Source organism: Caenorhabditis elegans, chromosome IV (assembly GCF_000002985.6).
Source record: "Caenorhabditis elegans chromosome IV".
In the NCBI taxonomy this organism is placed as follows: domain Eukaryota; kingdom Metazoa; phylum Nematoda; class Chromadorea; order Rhabditida; family Rhabditidae; genus Caenorhabditis; species Caenorhabditis elegans.
This window is the reverse complement of record NC_003282.8, coordinates 17,055,606-17,072,892: the sequence shown is the minus strand read 5'-3', so window position 1 is coordinate 17,072,892 and position 17,287 is coordinate 17,055,606. Positions and strand designations below refer to the sequence as shown.

The window sequence follows — 17,287 nt, the reverse complement described above, 5'->3', positions numbered from 1 at the left end:
TCAAACTTTATGTTTTCAGAGTGTTTTTGAAATTTTGGGAAATTTCTTAATAAATCAAGACTTATTGTTTTTCTTCATAATGTACCGGAAATATTCTCTGGCAATCTGGTTTTTCAACAAATCGATAATTTTCGCATCACATTTTTTGATAAATAAACCATAAATTATCCGTAGGGTTTTGTGAACTCAGCAAGTGTCCACCTAATGCCTGACTGCGTAGTTGTTCACCGATATTCCTACTTTCAGTTCATGGTATCACAGAAACCCCAAACAAACTTGGAGAGGGTGCCTAAGTGGAAGTTGTGAAACTGAATGGGTATTTATAAAATCTTAACTTTATATAAAAAATCTGAAACAGTAATTTTGTGATAAAATCTTCAAAAAATTTTTTTTGTCAATTGAAGTTGATGAGAGATGAAATGTAGATGAAAATAGTAAGAAGGTAGAAGTTTGATTTGATAAATGATGTTTCAATATTACATTGAGTTTAGAATATGGTTGGAACGTTTCTATAGAATGTCAAACAAAAATCCTCAAAAACTAGTCAACTTTGACACGAAGTCGCAAAAAATATGAATAGATGAACAATACTGTTCCAATTAAAAGAGTAAGTACGTTCCAATTTTTACAGCGTGTCGAAACAGTGAAAAATTAAAAAAAAATGCCGTATTTCCTCTATTAGTCTTCCATGCAAGATTAATGCTCGGATACCTAATAACTTTGGAAAGTATCCGATTTTTGGCAAAAACTTAATACTTAATGCTATTAAAAAATCATAAAAAGTGCATCTTTTTTTTAGTATTTTATAGGATATTAGAACAATTTTAATATTAGGTCTCCAAATAAGTTCCGGGTCAAAAATCATAAATTTGTTCGCAGTTTATCATATCTTTGTGTGCCGTTTGTACTGTAAATAAATTTTAATTTTTTGCTAGCACAAAAAGGTGGCACAAAAATTATGGAATTTTGGTAGAATTCTTATCGGATGCGATAGAGAATTTTTTTAATATTATGGATACGTTTCTGGGTCTAGAAATTTGATTTTGGTCGCGCTAGAGGCGTTTTGGTCTTAAATTCATTTTTTACATACATATGACTGCACTTTTTTGCAAAACTTGTAGGTCCAGAAACTTATCCATAAAATTAAAAAATCAAAGCTGATTTTTTCAAAAATTCAAAAGTATGGGAAAATCATATAGAGTCATACTTTTTTATTTTATAAAACTGTTCAGCGTAGTCGAAAATACCAGAATATGCCAAACAAAGTATACTAGCTTGTACGAAAGTATTTTTTTAAAAATTGATAAAAATATATAAAAGCTGATTTTTTCAAAAATTCAAAACTATGGGAAAATCATATGGAGTCATTCTTTTTTATTTCATAAAACTCTTCAGCATAGCCAAAAATACCAGAATATGCCAAACAAAGTATACTAGCTTGTACGAAAGTATTTTTTTAAAAACTGATAAAAATATATAAAAGCTGATTTTTTCAAAAATTCAAAAGTATGGGAAAATCATATGGAGTCATTCTTTTTTATTTCATAAAACTGTTCAACATAGTCAAAAATACCAGAATATGCCAAACAAAGTCAACTAGCTTGTACGAAAGTATTTTTTTAAAAATAGATAAAAATATATAAAAGCTGATTTTTTCAAAAATTCAAAAGTATGGGAAAATCATGTGGAGTCATTCTTTTTTATTTCATAAAACTCTTCAGCATAGTCGAAAATACCAGAATATGCCAAACAAAGTATACTAGCTTGTACGAAAGTATTTTTTTAAAAATTGATAAAAATATATAAAAGCTTTTAATTTTATTAAATTTTAAAACGTGAACTTTTTTCAGGATATTTTTGTATTAATTCAATATTTGAATAAATATTTAAGGTACGTGGCTGAAACGTGACAAACCGAATAGAAAAACAATTTTTCCCGGTGCCACGTGGCAAGAAGCCTTCACCTTTTATCACCACAAAATCAATTTATTTCAACTTTTAAAACTTCTCGTGCAAAGTTTATCAACATGAAAAAACCATCAAAATGCCAATCTCCTGGAGTAAGTTTAATTTAAACTGCTTATTTTCCTTTTGGAAATACTTTACAAACCACGGCACCTCTCTATCAATTCTCTCCACCATTCAAGCACATATCTAAAATCTGAGTTCACATTTGTATTGTGGGTACTCATGCATATATTCTTTATTTTTCAGGATAGTTCAATTTCTGCAAAGGAGAATGATGCTCAATCGAATAGAAGCCGTGATTCAAAAGTCGCCCCAAAATCGGAGGGTTTAGCCACAGGTCTTGATGAAACCGAATGGAAATCGAGGCTTACAACTCCGGAAATTGTTTTAAAGGAGATTCGGACACTCGAAGGAGTTTCGTATTATCATGGAATGGTGGCTAGAGATCTAGTTGAATCGAAGCTCACAAGATGCGGAGATTATTTGATTCGAGCAACTGACAATCGTATTATGGAGTTCGAGTTCATTTTGTCATTTTTCAATAAAAAACGGATTCACAGTCATTTGACTATCAAGTAAGTAACTGTATAGGGAGATTACTCTGCCTCTGATAGAAAAGTAGTATTCAAAAGCTTTTCAATTAAATTATCGACTGTTTTTTTAATATTCAGATGCGACGTTGAAGCTGGCAAATGGGCTCTTGGATTGTTGTCAGTTAATCAATTTTCATCGGTTGTTGACCTCACCAACTTCTACAAAACTAATCCGATTGGAGCTGGCTTTTTCTTGAAAAGAGCAATTTCCAAGGGAAAGTACATGATTGCTCATGATCGTATCAAATACTCTCCAAAAGATGTAAGTACTCGATATATATACTAGGAGATAATAATCGATCGTTTAGGATCTACTCGGTACCGGAAACTTCAGTGATGTATTCCGTGGAAAGATCGAATTGGAGAATCAAATGGTGAATGTTGCACTGAAAACCACAAAACTTCTCGACGATACAATGGATCCAACCAAGAATGTAAAAGCCAATAAGATTAAAAAGGAAATGATCCAGGAGGCAGAAGTTATGAGTCAGCTTCGTCACGCAAATGTCACATCGGTAAGGTTTTTAGAAAGTGAGAAGTTCTTGATCTAAATAATTTCAGTTCTTCGGCATTGCTGTCGATCGTTTGCCAATTCTTCTGATCATCGAATTCTGCAATGGTGGCAACCTTCAAGGACATCTTATCAAATTTGGAGACAGAATTGGAACTAATGAACGTTTTCTGTATTTGCATGACGCTTCAGCGGGCCTCAATTACATTCATGCGATGTCTATCACTCATCGTGATATCGCTGCTCGTAACTGCCTCATCTCAGTCAATGGTTTTGTGAAGTTGTCTGATTTTGGAATGGGTCTTAAAGTTCGCCGAAATGAAAGTGCAAAGAAAGTGGCGGAAGATGATGATGGTAAAGAAAATAAAGAGCCCAAACTTCCTGTTCGTTGGATGTCTCCAGAATTGGTTGACACTCCTGATGCATTCAGTAAAATGTCGGATATGTGGTCGCTGGGAATTCTTGCATATGAGATCTTCACAAATGCTACAAAACCATTTTTCAATCTCGACGACACTGACGTAATGCAAACAGTCAAATCAGGAAAACATCCACCGCTTCCTTTATCAATGGGACCAGATCTGATTCGCCTTCTCAAAGATGTTCTCGTAGCTGCACCGACACAACGGACCACTGCAGATAAGTTTTATAACGAGGTAAGATTTTCAATAAAATGCTCTTTTGTTTTAATTTTAACTGAATTTTTTCAGCTTCATGTCCTTTGTACTCAAAAAGGTGCATTGTCATTGAACGGACTGACAATCAATCAAATTCGTGGCATTAGTCGTAAACGTGTTGAGCATGTAAGTTTGCAAGGCAATTCTTCAAATAAAATTGAATTTTCAGTGGGAAGGTTACATTCCGCAAGTTGTCATATGCGATAAGAATGGTAACGAGAGAGATTGGGGTGATGCACCACAGGAGATGTTGGCTAATGTTGTTTGGAGGGGAAAGAAGTGAAGTATCGAGCCGAACCGGATCTTTTTAAACAGAACTCTTTTTTAATTGAATAAATGGCATGGACTGAATAATTTTTTTTTGAGTCAAGAATGCAATAATGCTACCATATTGGTGGAACCTTACTATTAGTAGTTTTTATTTGGCTTCCAATGTTTAAATGATTCGTGTATACGGTTTAATTGAGCCGCAACTGTACATTATCAAGAAGGTTGTTCATTTTTGGACCACACTTCGGACAATGTGGAATTAGGAAATCCACCATCCGGTTTCTTAAAATGCTAAAAGGCGCGTAGGCACGTAGGAAATCAGACAGAGACTTAGTATATTTGCAAATGTGCCGAAGTGCGGTTTTTTTTATTCGGCATGTGCCGAGTGCCAAGAAAAACAATTTCGGCAAATTTAAAACTTTTTTATTGTAAGGTAAAACATATTATCGGAATTTATAATTATTTTTCAGAACTCTTTTTTCTACGTTTTGCAACAAAAATTATGAAATATAAAATTTTAAGGACTGTGAAGAATTAACATTGTCACATTTTTTGCAAAATATTTATCAAGTTACTGAAATAGTGAAATTTTTTTATTCGTCAAAGTCGTGTCATATATTTCACTCACAACTGACTGTTAATACAATTATTATGTTTAATATTTGTTAATTTTAGCTGATACATATGATATAATGTTTTTCATTTGCCAATTCGTCAAAATACTGCAAAAAAATTAAAGAGACAAAAGGTTTGATATTTTTTGATAATTTAATTTTTAAGGATTTTCTTGAAATTTTTTACAGTTTCAAGTAATTCATAAAATTTCAATGTTTTTTGACCATTCGTTCATTTTAGGCTATTCTGTTTGTGTAAAAGCAAAAAAAGAGATTTAAAATAATATAAAATGTGAACTAAAACAATTTCAGCTCTGTGCGAGAGCAATTGAATTTTCTCCTGTTTCACATACTTTTCATATTTTTCTAATGACCTATCGAAGCGTGTTGTCCTAATATCTTTCATGAAAGTTTAGTGCCAAAAAATAGGAAAAATCTTCAACTGGTTTCAAGCGAATTTGTAGTTTCATTGCAGAATTAGAAACAGTTTTCAATTTTTTTCCGCGATTGACAACTTTCACAAAAATCAATTTTTTAATATTTTTCAATTTTTTGACGAAAGTGATCCCTATTTTCAAATCGAAATTAATTTGTATTTTTGTGACGCTAAATTTTAATGAAAGGTATCAAAACGAAACGCTGCTTGAATTAATTTATTGAAAATTTTTGATTGTAATTATTTGAAAAAAAAAAACAAGCACTCATCTCAATAATTTTAATACATGAGTGCCCATAAATGTCATTCAATAAAAATTTACGTGAAAATCATCTTATTTTGTCAACTGATCAAAACTTTGATTCTTAACAAAAAGTTACAGTTTCATGAAACCCATAAAAGTCACCAATAAAACATTTTTTAATCTACAGAACACTATGGCGAGTTTAGTTTAAATAGTTATTGTTATTGTAGAAAGAAGATTCAAAACGCTCAAATAATGTGAATATCCTTTTATTGAAAAACAAAACCCGGTAAAAAACTTAGAACAATTTTAGCACCGCCTCGTTTGAATCGCAAGAACGTGTGGTTGTAGAAATGTTGTTTTTGTTGTGCTTGACGTCACCGGTACAGATTTAGTATTTTCTCACAATCTGGAAAGAAAAATTGGGATTTTTTTTTCAAAAATACCATGTATAATCCAATAGTCGAGAATAGCATATGATTACAAGAATGGAAAATCGAAATTTTGACCAACAAGCGATTGGATGCACCCACTTTTGAACCAATCAGAAAGAAAGAAAATTTTCAAAATACTGATTGTTTTAAAAGGTAGTGTGGATCATGCTTTTTGAAGGATTTTCTGTAATATGCCAGTATGAATCAAGGGATGCAATTAGCCGAGAGACATTCATTTAAAAAAAACACAATTTGCCACTGTTTCAAACAGCCAAGATATTTTAAACAAAAAATCACCTGAGTTCTGACTAAGTTCTGTGAGTCACATGTTTGTGTTAAGGGCGACAAGTTTGAATTAATAGCAATCTGCGACTGTAAATTAGCACCTGTGAAAATTGGAATTCGACACAAAAACCTCTCTAGCGCGGCTTAAATTTACTTTCCTGTCCCACAAACGTACCAATAATATTTTTAAAAAATCTAGAATCCAAACCTATCAAAACATTTCCGGAATTCCATAATTTTTATTTTTGTTTTTTTGTACCTGTATATACCTGTGAAAATTGGAATTCTGTTTCATGTTGCGCCAACCAAATTCAACCAAAGTTTTTTAGTTTCGAAAAATTATTGTGAAATTATTTTGGCAAACTTGTACCTGAAAATATGTACTGAATCAGTACCTTTTTTCATTAAATTATATTAATTCAAAATACGTGATGCCAAAAAGTTTAAGAAGCTCCAAATTATTTGTATATCTAGTGGATTCTGAGGTTTCCAGTGACTCAACTTAGAATTAAAAAGAAAAAAATATCTGCATTGTATAGAATTATCAGATTTAATGATTTATTCATGGCAAAATAAAATGACAAAATAAAAAAAAATTAGAATTGTAGATTAATCACACAAAGAATACATTTAACAATTTCTAAAAAAAAACTGTTTCAAAATTTTGATAAAATTACATTTCTTCGTATTGTTTTTCGTCTTTATTGAAATTTGTTAGTATTTGTAACAGGCAATAATTTTTGAAATTTTGTGAAAAAAAAGATTTTGCATTGAATCGAAAAAGTGAAGTTTTGAATAAAATTTAAAACTTCCACTCATCAATACAAAAATCTTTTTTTATTTGCCGTTGGTATTTGAAACAGGCAATTTTTTTTTGAATTTTATAAAAAAAAGATTGTGTTGAATCAAAAAAGTGAAGTTTTGAATAAAATTCAAAACTTCCACTCATCAATACGAAAATCCTTTTTTTTAATTGCCCTTGGTATTTGAAACATGCATTTTTTTTGAATTTTTTGAAAAAAAGTGTTTTGAATAATTTAATTCAAATGATTATTTTTTGTTTTTAAATTTTAAAATTTGAAGTTAAACTTGCAATTTTTCAAGTAAACTTTGATTTTTGTATATACCTGGCTCCTCCTTTGGTGCTCCATCCTTGGCAGCCTGCTCCCTTCATTTCACGTCCTCCGCCAGCTCCATCCAACGCATCGTCGTCCACACTGGTCCCTGCTGGTCCCTGCTGCTCCATGCTGTCCATCAGTGTCCCGCCAATTGAATCGACCACAAATTCTGAAAAAAAAAATTATATTGAATCAAATAAAAAATATTAATTTTAAGAAAACAAAAATGTTTTTAAAAATTTGAAATTTGAAGTTAACTTGCAAATTTTCAAACATGTGTACCTGGTTTTTCCTTGAGTGCTCCATCCTCGGCTGCCTGCTTCGACCAATCCACTTGCTCAGCCAGGTCCTTACAATGCATCCTTGTCTTCCCTCAGCACACCTCTCCTCACTGGTCTCCACTGATCCCTGCTCACTGCAGTTCCATGTTGCCAACCATTGTCTTGCCTATCGAATCCACCATTGGTATCCACCATTGACCATGACCGAAGATGAGAGGTTTCCAAAACCTCGGACTGAATTTTGTACAGTTTTCCCGCCTTTTATATTGCAGCTGGGGTGGGTGGGCGGAGTTAAGTGAGGTTATTGGATTAGGCGGTCACGATTATTTTATAAAGTTCGTTTATACTTTTTTAGGATAACATTTTTAGAACGTGATTGAACTTTCCTTTAATTTTGAATTTCTTCGAGTTTAATTATTTTCTCTACGCGACCTCACTCCCCCTATTCAAATGTCTTGTGATGTTCATTTTCAAACTTTTTTTCAGTTTCGATGTTGCTAAACGCTTCCTAAATTAAGTTTATCCAAGAGTAATTGCGTATCAGGCCTTCGGCCTGCTTGGTTAAAGGTTGACTGCGTCTTCTAAGAATAAGAGTGCCTACGGCACTCAATCCAGACAATCTGGGTTTGAAACAGTTGTAATAGGCATACCAGGCCTCCGACATGCGATGTATATGTTTAAAGTGGACTGAATATTCTTAGAGTTAGAGTGGGACCTTTCTATGTTTTTTTGTGAAGAAAACAATTTACAGCCACCTGCACGCATGCACCCTCTTGTGAGGAGAAGCATCCTGTGAGGAGTGGTGCACTAAAACTTCAATCCGTCATAACTTTGCCCAGAGTGGGAGTTTGAGAAAAATAGAACTATTTTTGAAATTGGAATAAACAGTAAAGGACTATGACGTTAATTATTTCAAAACATAACAAAAACTGAAACATTTCATCTTTTGTGAAGGGCTGCAGCTCAAAACTTCTCTAAGTGTGCTGTTAGTTTAGTTTGTTAACCTTTCTTTAGTAAAAATTATTAAATTTAAAACATAAATTTGGAAGGATAGTTGAGAACTGGTTCAGGAACAGAAACCCACTGAATTTTTAAGGGCAAAAATTAAATACAAAAAATGTTCCACAAATATTTTGATAGTTATGAAAGGATCCAGGTGAGAAAAAGTTCAAGTCGGAGCTTTGAATACATATCCTTTGCGCTGACACTCTCCGAAACAACTGGTTTAATCTGAATTATAGCCCGAAATGGTACGCCCAAATTGAAATAAAGTTTAAAAATGAATATAATGAGACATTTCATAAAAGTGAGGTCGCGGGGAAAATAGTAAACTCGATGAAATTTAAAATTCAAGGAAATATTCAATCACGTTCTAAAAATGTTATCCTAAAAAAGTATAAACGAACTTTATAAAATAATCGTGACCGCCTAATCCAATAACCTCACTTAACTCCGCCCACCCACCCCGGCTGCAATATAAAAGGCGGGAAAACTGTACAAAATTCAGTCCGAGGTTTTGGAAACCTCTCATCTTCTGTCATGGTCAATGGTGGATACCAATGGTGAATTCGATAGGCAAGACAATGGTTGGCAACATGGAACTGCAGTGAGCAGGGATCAGTGGAGACCATTGAGGAGAGGTGTGCTGAGGGAAGACAAGGATGCATTGTAAGGACCTGGCTGAGCAAGTGGATTGGTCGAAGCAGGCAGCCGAGGATGGAGCACTCAAGGAAAAACCAGGTACACATGTTTGAAAATTTGCAAGTTGAAAAAGTTCACCTTAAACTTCAAATTTCAAATTTTTAAAAACATTTTTGTTTTCTTAAAATTAATATTTTTTATTTGATTCAATATAATTTTTTTTTACAGAATTTGTGGTCGATTCAATTGGCGGGACACTGATGGACAGCATGGAGCAGCAGGGACCAGCAGGGACCAGTGTGGACGACGATGCGTTGGATGGAGCTGGCGGAGGACGTGAAATGAAGGGAGCAGGCTGCCAAGGATGGAGCACCAAAGGAGGAGCCAGGTATATACAAAAATCAAAGTTTACTTGAAAAATTGCAAGTTTAACTTCAAATTTTAAAATTTAAAAACAAAAAATAATTATTTGAATTAAATTATTCAAAACACTTTTTTTCAAAAAATTCAAAAAAAAATGCATGTTTCAAATACCAACGGCAATTAAAAAAAAGGATTTTCGTATTGATGAGTGGAAGTTTTAAATTTTATTCAAAACTTCACTTTTTTGATTCAATACAAAATCTTTTTTTTTTTAATTAAAAAAAAAATGCCTGTTTCAAATACCAACGGCATATAAAAAAAGGATTTTCGTATTGATGAGTGGAAGTTTTAAATTTTATTCAAAACTTCACTTTTTTGATTCAATACAAAATCTTTTTTTTTTTTAATTAAAAAAAAATGCCTGTTTCAAATACCAACGGCATATAAAAAAAGGATTTTTGTTAAAAGAAAACCATTGTCAACTGAATAGGTTGATTTGTGTTTTCTTTAAAATTTTAAAAAGTTTGATAAAAGAAAACCATTGTCAACTGAATAGGTTGATTTGCGTTTTCTTTAAAATTTTAAAAAGTTTGATAAAAGAAAACAATTGTCAACTGAATAGGTTGATTTGTGTTTTCTTTAAAATTTCAAAAAATTTGATAAAAGAAAACCATTGTCAACTGAATAGGTTGATTTGTGTTTTCTTTAAAATTTCAAAAAATTTGATAAAAGAAAACCATTGTCAACTAAATAGGTTGATTTGTGTTTTCTTTAAAATTTAAAAAAATTTGATAAAAGAAAACCATTGTCAACTGAATAGGTTGATTTGTGTTTTCTTTAAAATTTCAAAAAATTTGATAAAAGAAAACCATTGTCAACTAAATAGGTTGATTTGTGTTTTCTTTAAAATTTAAAAAAATTTGATAAAAGAAAACCATTGTCAACTGAATAGGTTGATTTGTGTTTTCTTTAAAATTTCAAAAAATTTGATAAAAGAAAACCATTGTCAACTGAATAGGTTGATTTGTGTTTTCTTTAAAATTTTAAAAAATTTGATAAAAGAAATCCATTGTCAACTGAATAGGTTGATTTGTGTTTTCTTTAAAATTTTAAAAAAATTGATAAAAGAAAACCATTGTCAACTGAATAGGTTGATTTGTGTTTTCTTTTAAATTTTAAAAAATTTGGTAAAAGAAAACCATTGTCAACTGAATAGGTTGATTTGTGTTTTCTTTTAAATTTTAAAAAAATTGATAAAAGAAAACCATTGTCAACTGAATAGGTTGATTTGTGTTTTCTTTTAAATTTTAAAAAATTTGGTATAAGAAAACCATTGTCAACTAAACAGGTTGATTTGTGTTTTCTTTAAAATTTTAAAAAATTTGATAAAAGAAAACCATTGTCAACTGAATAGGTTGATTTGTGTTTTCTTTAAAATTTAAAAAAATTTGGTAAAAGAAAACCATTGTCAACTGAATAGGTTGATTTGTGTTTTCTTTAAATTTTTAAAAAATTTGGTAAAAGAAAACCATTGTCAACTGAATAGGTTGATTTGTGTTTTCTTTAAAATTTAAAAAAATTTGGTAAAAGAAAACCATTGTCAACTAAATAGGTTGATTTGTGTTTTCTTTAAAATTTTAAAAAATTTGGTAAAAGAAAACCATTGTCAACTAAATAGGTTGATTTGTGTTTTCTTTAAAATTTTAAAAAATTTGATAAAAGAAAACCATTGTCAACTGAATAGGTTGATTTGTGTTTTCTTTAAAATTTTAAAAAAATTGATAAAAGAAAACCATTGTCAACTGAATAGGTTGATTTGTGTTTTCTTTTAAATTTTAAAAAATTTGGTAAAAGAAAACCATTGTCAACTAAACAGGTTGATTTGTGTTTTCTTTAAAATTTTAAAAAATTTGATAAAAGAAAACCATTGTCAACTGAATAGGTTGATTTGTGTTTTCTTTAAAATTTAAAAAAATTTGGTAAAAGAAAACCATTGTCAACTGAATAGGTTGATTTGTGTTTTCTTTAAATTTTTAAAAAATTTGGTAAAAGAAAACCATTGTCAACTGAATAGGTTGATTTGTGTTTTCTTTAAAATTTTAAAAAATTTGGTAAAAGAAAACCATTGTCAACTGAATAGGTTGATTTGTGTTTTCTTTAAAATTTTAAAAAATTTGATAAAAGAAAACCATTGTCAACTGAATAGGTTGATTTGTGTTTTCTTTAAAATTTTAAAAAATTTGATAAAAGAAAACCATTGTCAACTGAATAGGTTGATTTGTGTTTTCTTTAAAATTTTAAAAAATTTGGTAAAAGAAAACCATTGTCAACTGAATAGGTTGATTTGTGTTTTCTTTAAAATTTTAAAAAATTTGATAAAAGAAAACCATTGTCAACTGAATAGGTTGATTTGTGTTTTCTTTAAAATTTTAAAAAATTTGGTAAAAGAAAACCATTGTCAACTGAATAGGTTGATTTGTGTTTTCTTTAAAATTTTAAAAAATTTGATAAAAGAAAACCATTGTCAACTGAATAGGTTGATTTGTGTTTTCTTTAAAATTTTAAAAAATTTGATAAAAGAAAACCATTGTCAACTGAATAGGTTGATTTGTGTTTTCTTTAAAATTTTAAAAAATTTGGTAAAAGAAAACCATTGTCAACTGAATAGGTTGATTTGTGTTTTCTTTAAAATTTCAAAAAATTTGATAAAAGAAAACCATTGTCAACTAAATAGGTTGATTTGTGTTTTCTTTAAAATTTAAAAAAATTTGATAAAAGAAAACCATTGTCAACTGAATAGGTTGATTTGTGTTTTCTTTAAAATTTCAAAAAATTTGATAAAAGAAAACAATTGTCAACTAAATAGGTTGATTTGTGTTTTCTTTAAAATTTCAAAAAATTTGATAAAAGAAAACCATTGTCAACTGAATAGGTTGATTTGTGTTTTCTTTAAAATTTCAAAAAATTTGATAAAAGAAAACAATTGTCAACTAAATAGGTTGATTTGTGTTTTCTTTAAAATTTCAAAAAATTTGATAAAAGAAAACCATTGTCAACTGAATAGGTTGATTTGTGTTTTCTTTAAAATTTCAAAAAATTTGATAAAAGAAAACCATTGTCAACTGAATAGGTTGATTTGTGTTTTCTTTAAAATTTCAAAAAATTTGATAAAAGAAAACCATTGTCAACTGAATAGGTTGATTTGTGTTTTCTTTAAAATTTTAAAAAATTTGATAAAAGAAAACCATTGTCAACTGAATAGGTTGATTTGTGTTTTCTTTAAAATTTCAAAAAATTTGATAAAAGAAAACAATTGTCAACTAAATAGGTTGATTTGTGTTTTCTTTAAAATTTCAAAAAATTTGATAAAAGAAAACCATTGTCAACTGAATAGGTTGATTTGTGTTTTCTTTAAAATTTCAAAAAATTTGATAAAAGAAAACCATTGTCAACTGAATAGGTTGATTTGTGTTTTCTTTAAAATTTCAAAAAATTTGATAAAAGAAAACCATTGTCAACTGAATAGGTTGATTTGTGTTTTCTTTAAAATTTCAAAAAATTTGATAAAAGAAAACCATTGTCAACTGAATAGGTTGATTTGTGTTTTCTTTAAAATTTTTAAAAATTTGATAAAAGAAAACCATTGTCAACTGAATAGGTTGATTTGTGTTTTCTTTAAAATTTTAAAAAATTTGGTTTAAAGAAAACTGGAGGTGCTCTTCACTGATTTGCTAACATTCTGTCTTCAATGAAACAATGCCAAGTCGAACACATAAAATATAAACATGAAACATTGGAGTTTTGCATTTGCAAAATTATTTTCATGAACATTTAAATTTCCGCAATGTAATAGAATAAAACTTGAAAGTAATGCGCGGTTAGTAATGAATGCTCATTTCGTGAAACACTTTATTTTGGATGAAGCTTCATCAGTTTGCTTTCCAACTTTTTTTTATTAACAAATCAAGTTTTAGAATGTTTACTTTTAAATACTCAAAATGATTTTAAAAAATAACTATAATTTTCTAAAAATATTGTTAACATTTTACAGTTTGCCATCACTCTTAATTATTTTCTGAGTTTTCAACAAAAAAGGAAACAGTGAACTTTCAGATTTATTTTCGTTAAATTTTAAATTCATATCAAAAAATTTCAGGGTTTTGAGATTTGGATGAAACCCATTGAAACCAGCCAACCAGCAAAGGAATCAACAAAATCGTTTTTTTTTTCATGTTTCAACAATATATTAAAACATTAGAAACTAAGTGCTCAATGTTCGACTCATTACAGCTGATTATGAGAAAAAAATCTTAGCACGTTTCACTTTCTTAATATAATGTCCTAGTTTTTTAAATTTATGTTTCTATCGACGTGTAATATTTTTTAAACATAACATTTTATCATCCATGAGTTCAATTCTTCCGGAATTGCATAATTTTTATTTTTGTTTTTTTGTGCCTGTATACACTCAAAATAAAAAATCTGCGTGGCGTGTACTGCAGAAAACCTCATATTTAGGCCCCGCCTTTTTCTCGTCCACTCACGGAGAAAAGGCAAAAATTTGGGGACCAACCAATATCGGGCCGCCGACATCCTACGGGTTCCGCGCGCCGCTATGTTTAACTCGCTGTGGGCGTGGCGAGCTGTCTCCGCCCGCTGCGAGTTAAACATAGCGGCGCGCGGAACCCGTAGGATGTCGGCGGCCTGATATTGGTTGGTCCCCAAATTTTTGCCTTTTCTCCGTGAGTGGACGAGAAAAAGGCGGGGCCTAAATATGAGGTTTTCTGCAACACGCCACGCAGTTTTTTTATTTTGAGTGTATACCTGTGAAAATTGGAATTCGACACAAAAACCTCTCTAGCGCCGCTTAAATTTACTTTCCTGTCCCACAAACGTACCAATAATATTTTTAAAAAATCTAGAATCCAAATCTATCAAAACATTTCCGGAATTCCATAATTTTTATTTTTGTTTTTTTGTGCCTGTATATACCTGTGAAAATTTGGAATTGTTTCAACAACTTTATAATTTGATAGTACAATTAATTATATCATTAAGTGGTTCACGAATTTTTTGAAAAAGTTAATTTTATAGTTCAAAAAGCCTCCATTTTGTGGCAAAGTTGTCCTAAATATATACAGGAAATATATTCTCACACATCTCCATTTATTTGCTTCATACTTAAAATCTAATTATCTTTGAGAACTTCATTTTTCCCGTTTATGATATTATTCAATGACATTTTCCCATAGTCTGAAGCAAAAAAATTGTATATATTCTCTCTCGGTTCAAGGAACAGTATCCATTGGTTTTCAACAACAATGCAATTTTTTCATATTCTTCTTCTCTCTATTCTTTCTATCGTCTTTATCTCTTCAGTCAACGCTGTTCCAAGTGATGCTGAAATCGAAGCAATGATGGGTCTTCAAGAAAATGTGGAATCATACCTGGCATCATCAAACATGAGCCCGGAAGCCAAAAGAAAAATTCAAGAACAGATGGCCAAAAAACAAGCAGCTATTGAAAAGAGCTATGGAAGAAAATGATTGATTTCTTTTTGATTTCGATTTTTTTTTAAATAAAATTCATCTGCATTGAAACTTGTACAACAATTTCAAAAAGTTATATTCTTCTAATGAAATTTCCAACATTTTGAAAAAAAGGTTTCCAAATTTTACTTTTTACTTATTCACTTGGAATCTTGAGTCTAGCTTCCCAAGGATTCCACATTTCTCCGCAGCAGATTTAGTGATAATGGACAGTTGGGCACCTCAAAAAAAAAACTTTAGACGTGCCTAAGAAGAGCCTGAAAAGCTAAAGTGGGCCTGAATATAGTCCAAAAGAAGCCTGAAAGAAGTTTGGGCTTGAAGTATAGCATGATCACGGCCCAAACTGTGCCTAACAAGCCCTGGTGAAGTCAGAAAACGGGTGGAAGGGGACTGAAATGGTCCTAAAAATGAAAGGCTGAAATTTTCTAAATTTTTACCTGAAAAGACGTAGAAAAAGCTTAGAAAAGCCTAAGAAAAGCCTTAGATTTAGAATAGCCTGAGATATATTTTACAAGAAGCACAAGTGCGGCCCAGAGAACAAAAGTTAAGCTTCAAAGGGACAAAGAGGCCTGTAAGGGATTACAGGAGGCCTATAGACTCTTATAGGGCCTTATCGGTTTGAAGGCCCATATCAAGCCGGCTCCTACCTGTATCAACAAGGCCTGTAATCGGAATTCCTTCAATTTTCAGTTCAATATGCGGCAACGGAGTTTTCACGAAAAAATGGGCAAGTTTATCAGTCGCATTTTTATAGGACCTGCAAATTTCCTTTCTTCACAAAAAGTACTGAAGCTTCGCCCACTTTTTCAATTCCACCAAGACCTTATACTTCTCACAATCCTTCCGGTACACTATCAGCTCGTATCCGTCATAGGGACTGAGGTCCTACAAATATATAAAATTTTTTGGAAATTTTTAAGTTAAAAATTCTAACAAAGCTCGCTCCACCGTACTCCTTGGCACTCCAAATCTCGGTGTCGCCACACAAAATGACAAAATCCACGTGGAATTGCCCCAGGTGCTCGAATATTATTGATTCAACACGGTCGTCTGAGGAAACCTATAACAATTTGAAACAAGAATTAGAAATTTTGTTTTTGAAATTTTTTTTTAGCACTCACAGATACTTTTTTCGCTGGAATTTCCTCCTCATCCGTGATTAGATCCGTGATCCGTGATCAATGGAAAAATTGATGTAGGGCATTGATTTAAATTGATTTTCAATGTGAAATTCGGAGGCTTACTGAATAAAATTAAAAATGATTGAAAATATCGAAATTTTGAAACAGTTTTTTTAAATTTTCCAAAATTTCACGTAATTTCACAAAGTTTATGAAACAAAAGCAGTATTAGAATAGTAATTATTTGAAAACTTCTAGAGCTGCAGCACAGGTAATAGGACCTGCTTTATTTGCAGAATTAGGCATGGTAGGTATACAAAGGAATCTTGCCTACCTACAGCGAAAAACAGGTTTGTATGTTCAAAAAAGAGAATAGAGAAGAGCAGCTTATGTAAAAATTGCTGTATTAAAATAAAAAACCCAAAACAGTCGATGTTTTTGTGGAAGGTTTTTTTCCTGAAAATCGTAAGAATTGTTTCAATTTCTTGGCAAATTAATTAAAACTTTCCATTAATTATTGAACACAATTTTTGCAATTTATCAACAGCATGAAACAGTCGAAAAAATATCATATTTTTAAACATTTGTTAATTTTTGAAAAGCTAATATTTCTAACTTTCTCTTTGAAATAAAACTGTTGCAAAACCAAAAAAAAAGTGCTGAAAGACAGTTGTTTGTCAGAAATTTGTCTGAAACATTTACAAGTAGCTTTAAAGTTGAAAACTATCTTTTTTAGTATCGAATATTTAGACGGCATCTAAAGAATAACAAGACATAAGCAAAATAATAAAGCAATTCGCTATTTGTGAATAAGGTGAAACATCAATTTTTTTCCAAATTTCAAAAAATTGACGATTTTCCAGGAAAATGTGAAAGTTTCTTATTAGATAAAACTAAGAAACCGAATGATTTAAAAGCTTATATCTAAGTCTTTTTTCCCAAAATTTCGAAAATAAATTCACAAAAAGTCTATCATTAAAATACAAAATTTTTGCAAAACCACCAGAAAAATTCATAAAATTTTTTATTGTTTCAAAGACTTCATAAGGTAAATTGAATTTTTTAGTACAATGTTACTACGATATTATTTTTTGTAACTTTTTTTTGATTCGCGGAAGTTATTGGAAAGTTTTCAAACTATAATTTTTTTAATTTGAGACGGCGACTAAATGTCCTTTAAAA

At 30.7% G+C, this 17,287-nt stretch overlaps 4 protein-coding genes, 28 non-coding genes and 1 pseudogene across 34 annotated transcripts; 16 read left to right on the top strand and 17 right to left on the bottom strand.

Moving 5' to 3' along the window:
- Window positions 1–291: 291 nt before the first annotated feature.
- On the bottom strand, window positions 292–312 carry 21ur-7102. Its single transcript, NR_068209.1, has one exon.
- A 198-nt stretch (window positions 313–510) lies between these two features.
- 21ur-10762 lies at window positions 511–531 on the top strand. The gene has a single exon (NR_068208.1).
- Window positions 532–578: 47 nt separating this feature from the next.
- 21ur-11399 lies at window positions 579–599 on the bottom strand. The gene has a single exon (NR_068207.1).
- Window positions 600–1,841: 1,242 nt separating this feature from the next.
- On the bottom strand, window positions 1,842–1,862 carry 21ur-11238. The gene has a single exon (NR_068206.1).
- A 139-nt stretch (window positions 1,863–2,001) lies between these two features.
- Window positions 2,002–4,098, top strand: Y116A8C.24 (Tyrosine-protein kinase; the record flags this gene model as incomplete). Of its 2 annotated transcripts, none has more annotated exons than NM_001268989.3 (7): window positions 2,002–2,060; window positions 2,215–2,543; window positions 2,640–2,823; window positions 2,870–3,076; window positions 3,123–3,728; window positions 3,783–3,875; window positions 3,919–4,098. In NM_001268989.3, the coding sequence occupies 7 exons, from the start codon at window positions 2,028–2,030 to the stop codon at window positions 4,030–4,032; spliced, it is 1,566 nt and encodes a 521-aa protein (NP_001255918.1). The 2 variants fall into 2 exon arrangements, with proteins under 2 accessions (NP_001255918.1, NP_001255917.1); NM_001268988.5 differs by having other exon boundaries at window positions 2,028–2,060; window positions 3,926–4,060.
- Window positions 4,099–4,535: 437 nt separating this feature from the next.
- Window positions 4,536–4,556, bottom strand: 21ur-3905. Its single transcript, NR_068205.1, has one exon.
- A 309-nt stretch (window positions 4,557–4,865) lies between these two features.
- Window positions 4,866–4,886, top strand: 21ur-10383. The gene has a single exon (NR_068204.1).
- Window positions 4,887–5,493: 607 nt separating this feature from the next.
- 21ur-2055 lies at window positions 5,494–5,514 on the top strand. Its single transcript, NR_068203.1, has one exon.
- Window positions 5,515–6,049: 535 nt separating this feature from the next.
- 21ur-12036 lies at window positions 6,050–6,070 on the top strand. The gene has a single exon (NR_068202.1).
- On the top strand, window positions 6,051–6,071 carry 21ur-1294. Its single transcript, NR_068201.1, has one exon.
- Window positions 6,072–6,601: 530 nt separating this feature from the next.
- Y116A8C.465 (uncharacterized protein) lies at window positions 6,602–7,656 on the bottom strand. The gene is made up of 2 exons (NM_001268987.2): window positions 7,433–7,656; window positions 6,602–7,319 (listed from the first exon to the last, which is right to left on the bottom strand). The coding sequence occupies exons 1-2, from the start codon at window positions 7,509–7,511 to the stop codon at window positions 7,132–7,134; spliced, it is 267 nt and encodes an 88-aa protein (NP_001255916.1). The 5' UTR covers window positions 7,512–7,656; the 3' UTR covers window positions 6,602–7,131.
- On the top strand, window positions 6,732–6,752 carry 21ur-11279. Its single transcript, NR_068200.1, has one exon.
- A 1,436-nt stretch (window positions 7,657–9,092) lies between the features above and the next one.
- Y116A8C.467 (uncharacterized protein) lies at window positions 9,093–13,610 on the top strand (the record flags this gene model as incomplete). Its single annotated transcript, NM_001268986.1, has 3 exons — window positions 9,093–9,171; window positions 9,301–9,460; window positions 13,592–13,610. The coding sequence occupies 3 exons, from the start codon at window positions 9,093–9,095 to the stop codon at window positions 13,608–13,610; spliced, it is 258 nt and encodes an 85-aa protein (NP_001255915.1).
- Window positions 13,163–13,183, bottom strand: 21ur-1419. The gene has a single exon (NR_068199.1).
- 21ur-9414 lies at window positions 13,164–13,184 on the bottom strand. The gene has a single exon (NR_068198.1).
- On the bottom strand, window positions 13,473–13,493 carry 21ur-9007. The gene has a single exon (NR_068197.1).
- An 11-nt stretch (window positions 13,611–13,621) lies between the features above and the next one.
- 21ur-11445 lies at window positions 13,622–13,642 on the bottom strand. Its single transcript, NR_068196.1, has one exon.
- Window positions 13,625–13,645, bottom strand: 21ur-8455. The gene has a single exon (NR_068195.1).
- A 66-nt stretch (window positions 13,646–13,711) lies between these two features.
- Window positions 13,712–13,732, top strand: 21ur-4497. The gene has a single exon (NR_068194.1).
- A 63-nt stretch (window positions 13,733–13,795) lies between these two features.
- 21ur-10232 lies at window positions 13,796–13,816 on the top strand. Its single transcript, NR_068193.1, has one exon.
- 21ur-5524 lies at window positions 13,797–13,817 on the top strand. Its single transcript, NR_068192.1, has one exon.
- Window positions 13,818–14,489: 672 nt separating this feature from the next.
- On the top strand, window positions 14,490–14,510 carry 21ur-7049. The gene has a single exon (NR_068191.1).
- A 246-nt stretch (window positions 14,511–14,756) lies between these two features.
- On the top strand, window positions 14,757–14,981 carry Y116A8C.44 (uncharacterized protein; the record flags this gene model as incomplete). Its single annotated transcript, NM_001028262.3, has 1 exon — window positions 14,757–14,981. One exon carries the CDS (start codon window positions 14,757–14,759, stop codon window positions 14,979–14,981), a length of 225 nt encoding a protein of 74 aa, NP_001023433.1.
- Window positions 14,982–15,061: 80 nt separating this feature from the next.
- Window positions 15,062–16,147, bottom strand: Y116A8C.51 (annotated as a pseudogene). The gene is made up of 5 exons: window positions 16,106–16,147; window positions 15,919–16,044; window positions 15,787–15,869; window positions 15,632–15,741; window positions 15,062–15,205 (listed from the first exon to the last, which is right to left on the bottom strand). Coding segments are annotated over exons 1-5 (505 nt in total).
- Window positions 15,996–16,016, bottom strand: 21ur-15448. Its single transcript, NR_068190.1, has one exon.
- Window positions 16,148–16,206: 59 nt separating the features above from the next.
- Window positions 16,207–16,227, bottom strand: 21ur-8102. The gene has a single exon (NR_068189.1).
- A 239-nt stretch (window positions 16,228–16,466) lies between these two features.
- On the bottom strand, window positions 16,467–16,487 carry 21ur-11612. The gene has a single exon (NR_068188.1).
- Window positions 16,488–16,594: 107 nt separating this feature from the next.
- Window positions 16,595–16,615, bottom strand: 21ur-674. The gene has a single exon (NR_068187.1).
- Window positions 16,599–16,619, bottom strand: 21ur-5037. The gene has a single exon (NR_068186.1).
- A 1-nt stretch (window position 16,620) lies between these two features.
- 21ur-15192 lies at window positions 16,621–16,641 on the top strand. The gene has a single exon (NR_068185.1).
- 21ur-389 lies at window positions 16,624–16,644 on the top strand. Its single transcript, NR_068184.1, has one exon.
- Window positions 16,645–16,862: 218 nt separating this feature from the next.
- On the bottom strand, window positions 16,863–16,883 carry 21ur-3289. The gene has a single exon (NR_068183.1).
- A 296-nt stretch (window positions 16,884–17,179) lies between these two features.
- Window positions 17,180–17,200, top strand: 21ur-1620. Its single transcript, NR_068182.1, has one exon.
- The last annotated feature ends 87 nt before the right edge of the window (window positions 17,201–17,287 follow it).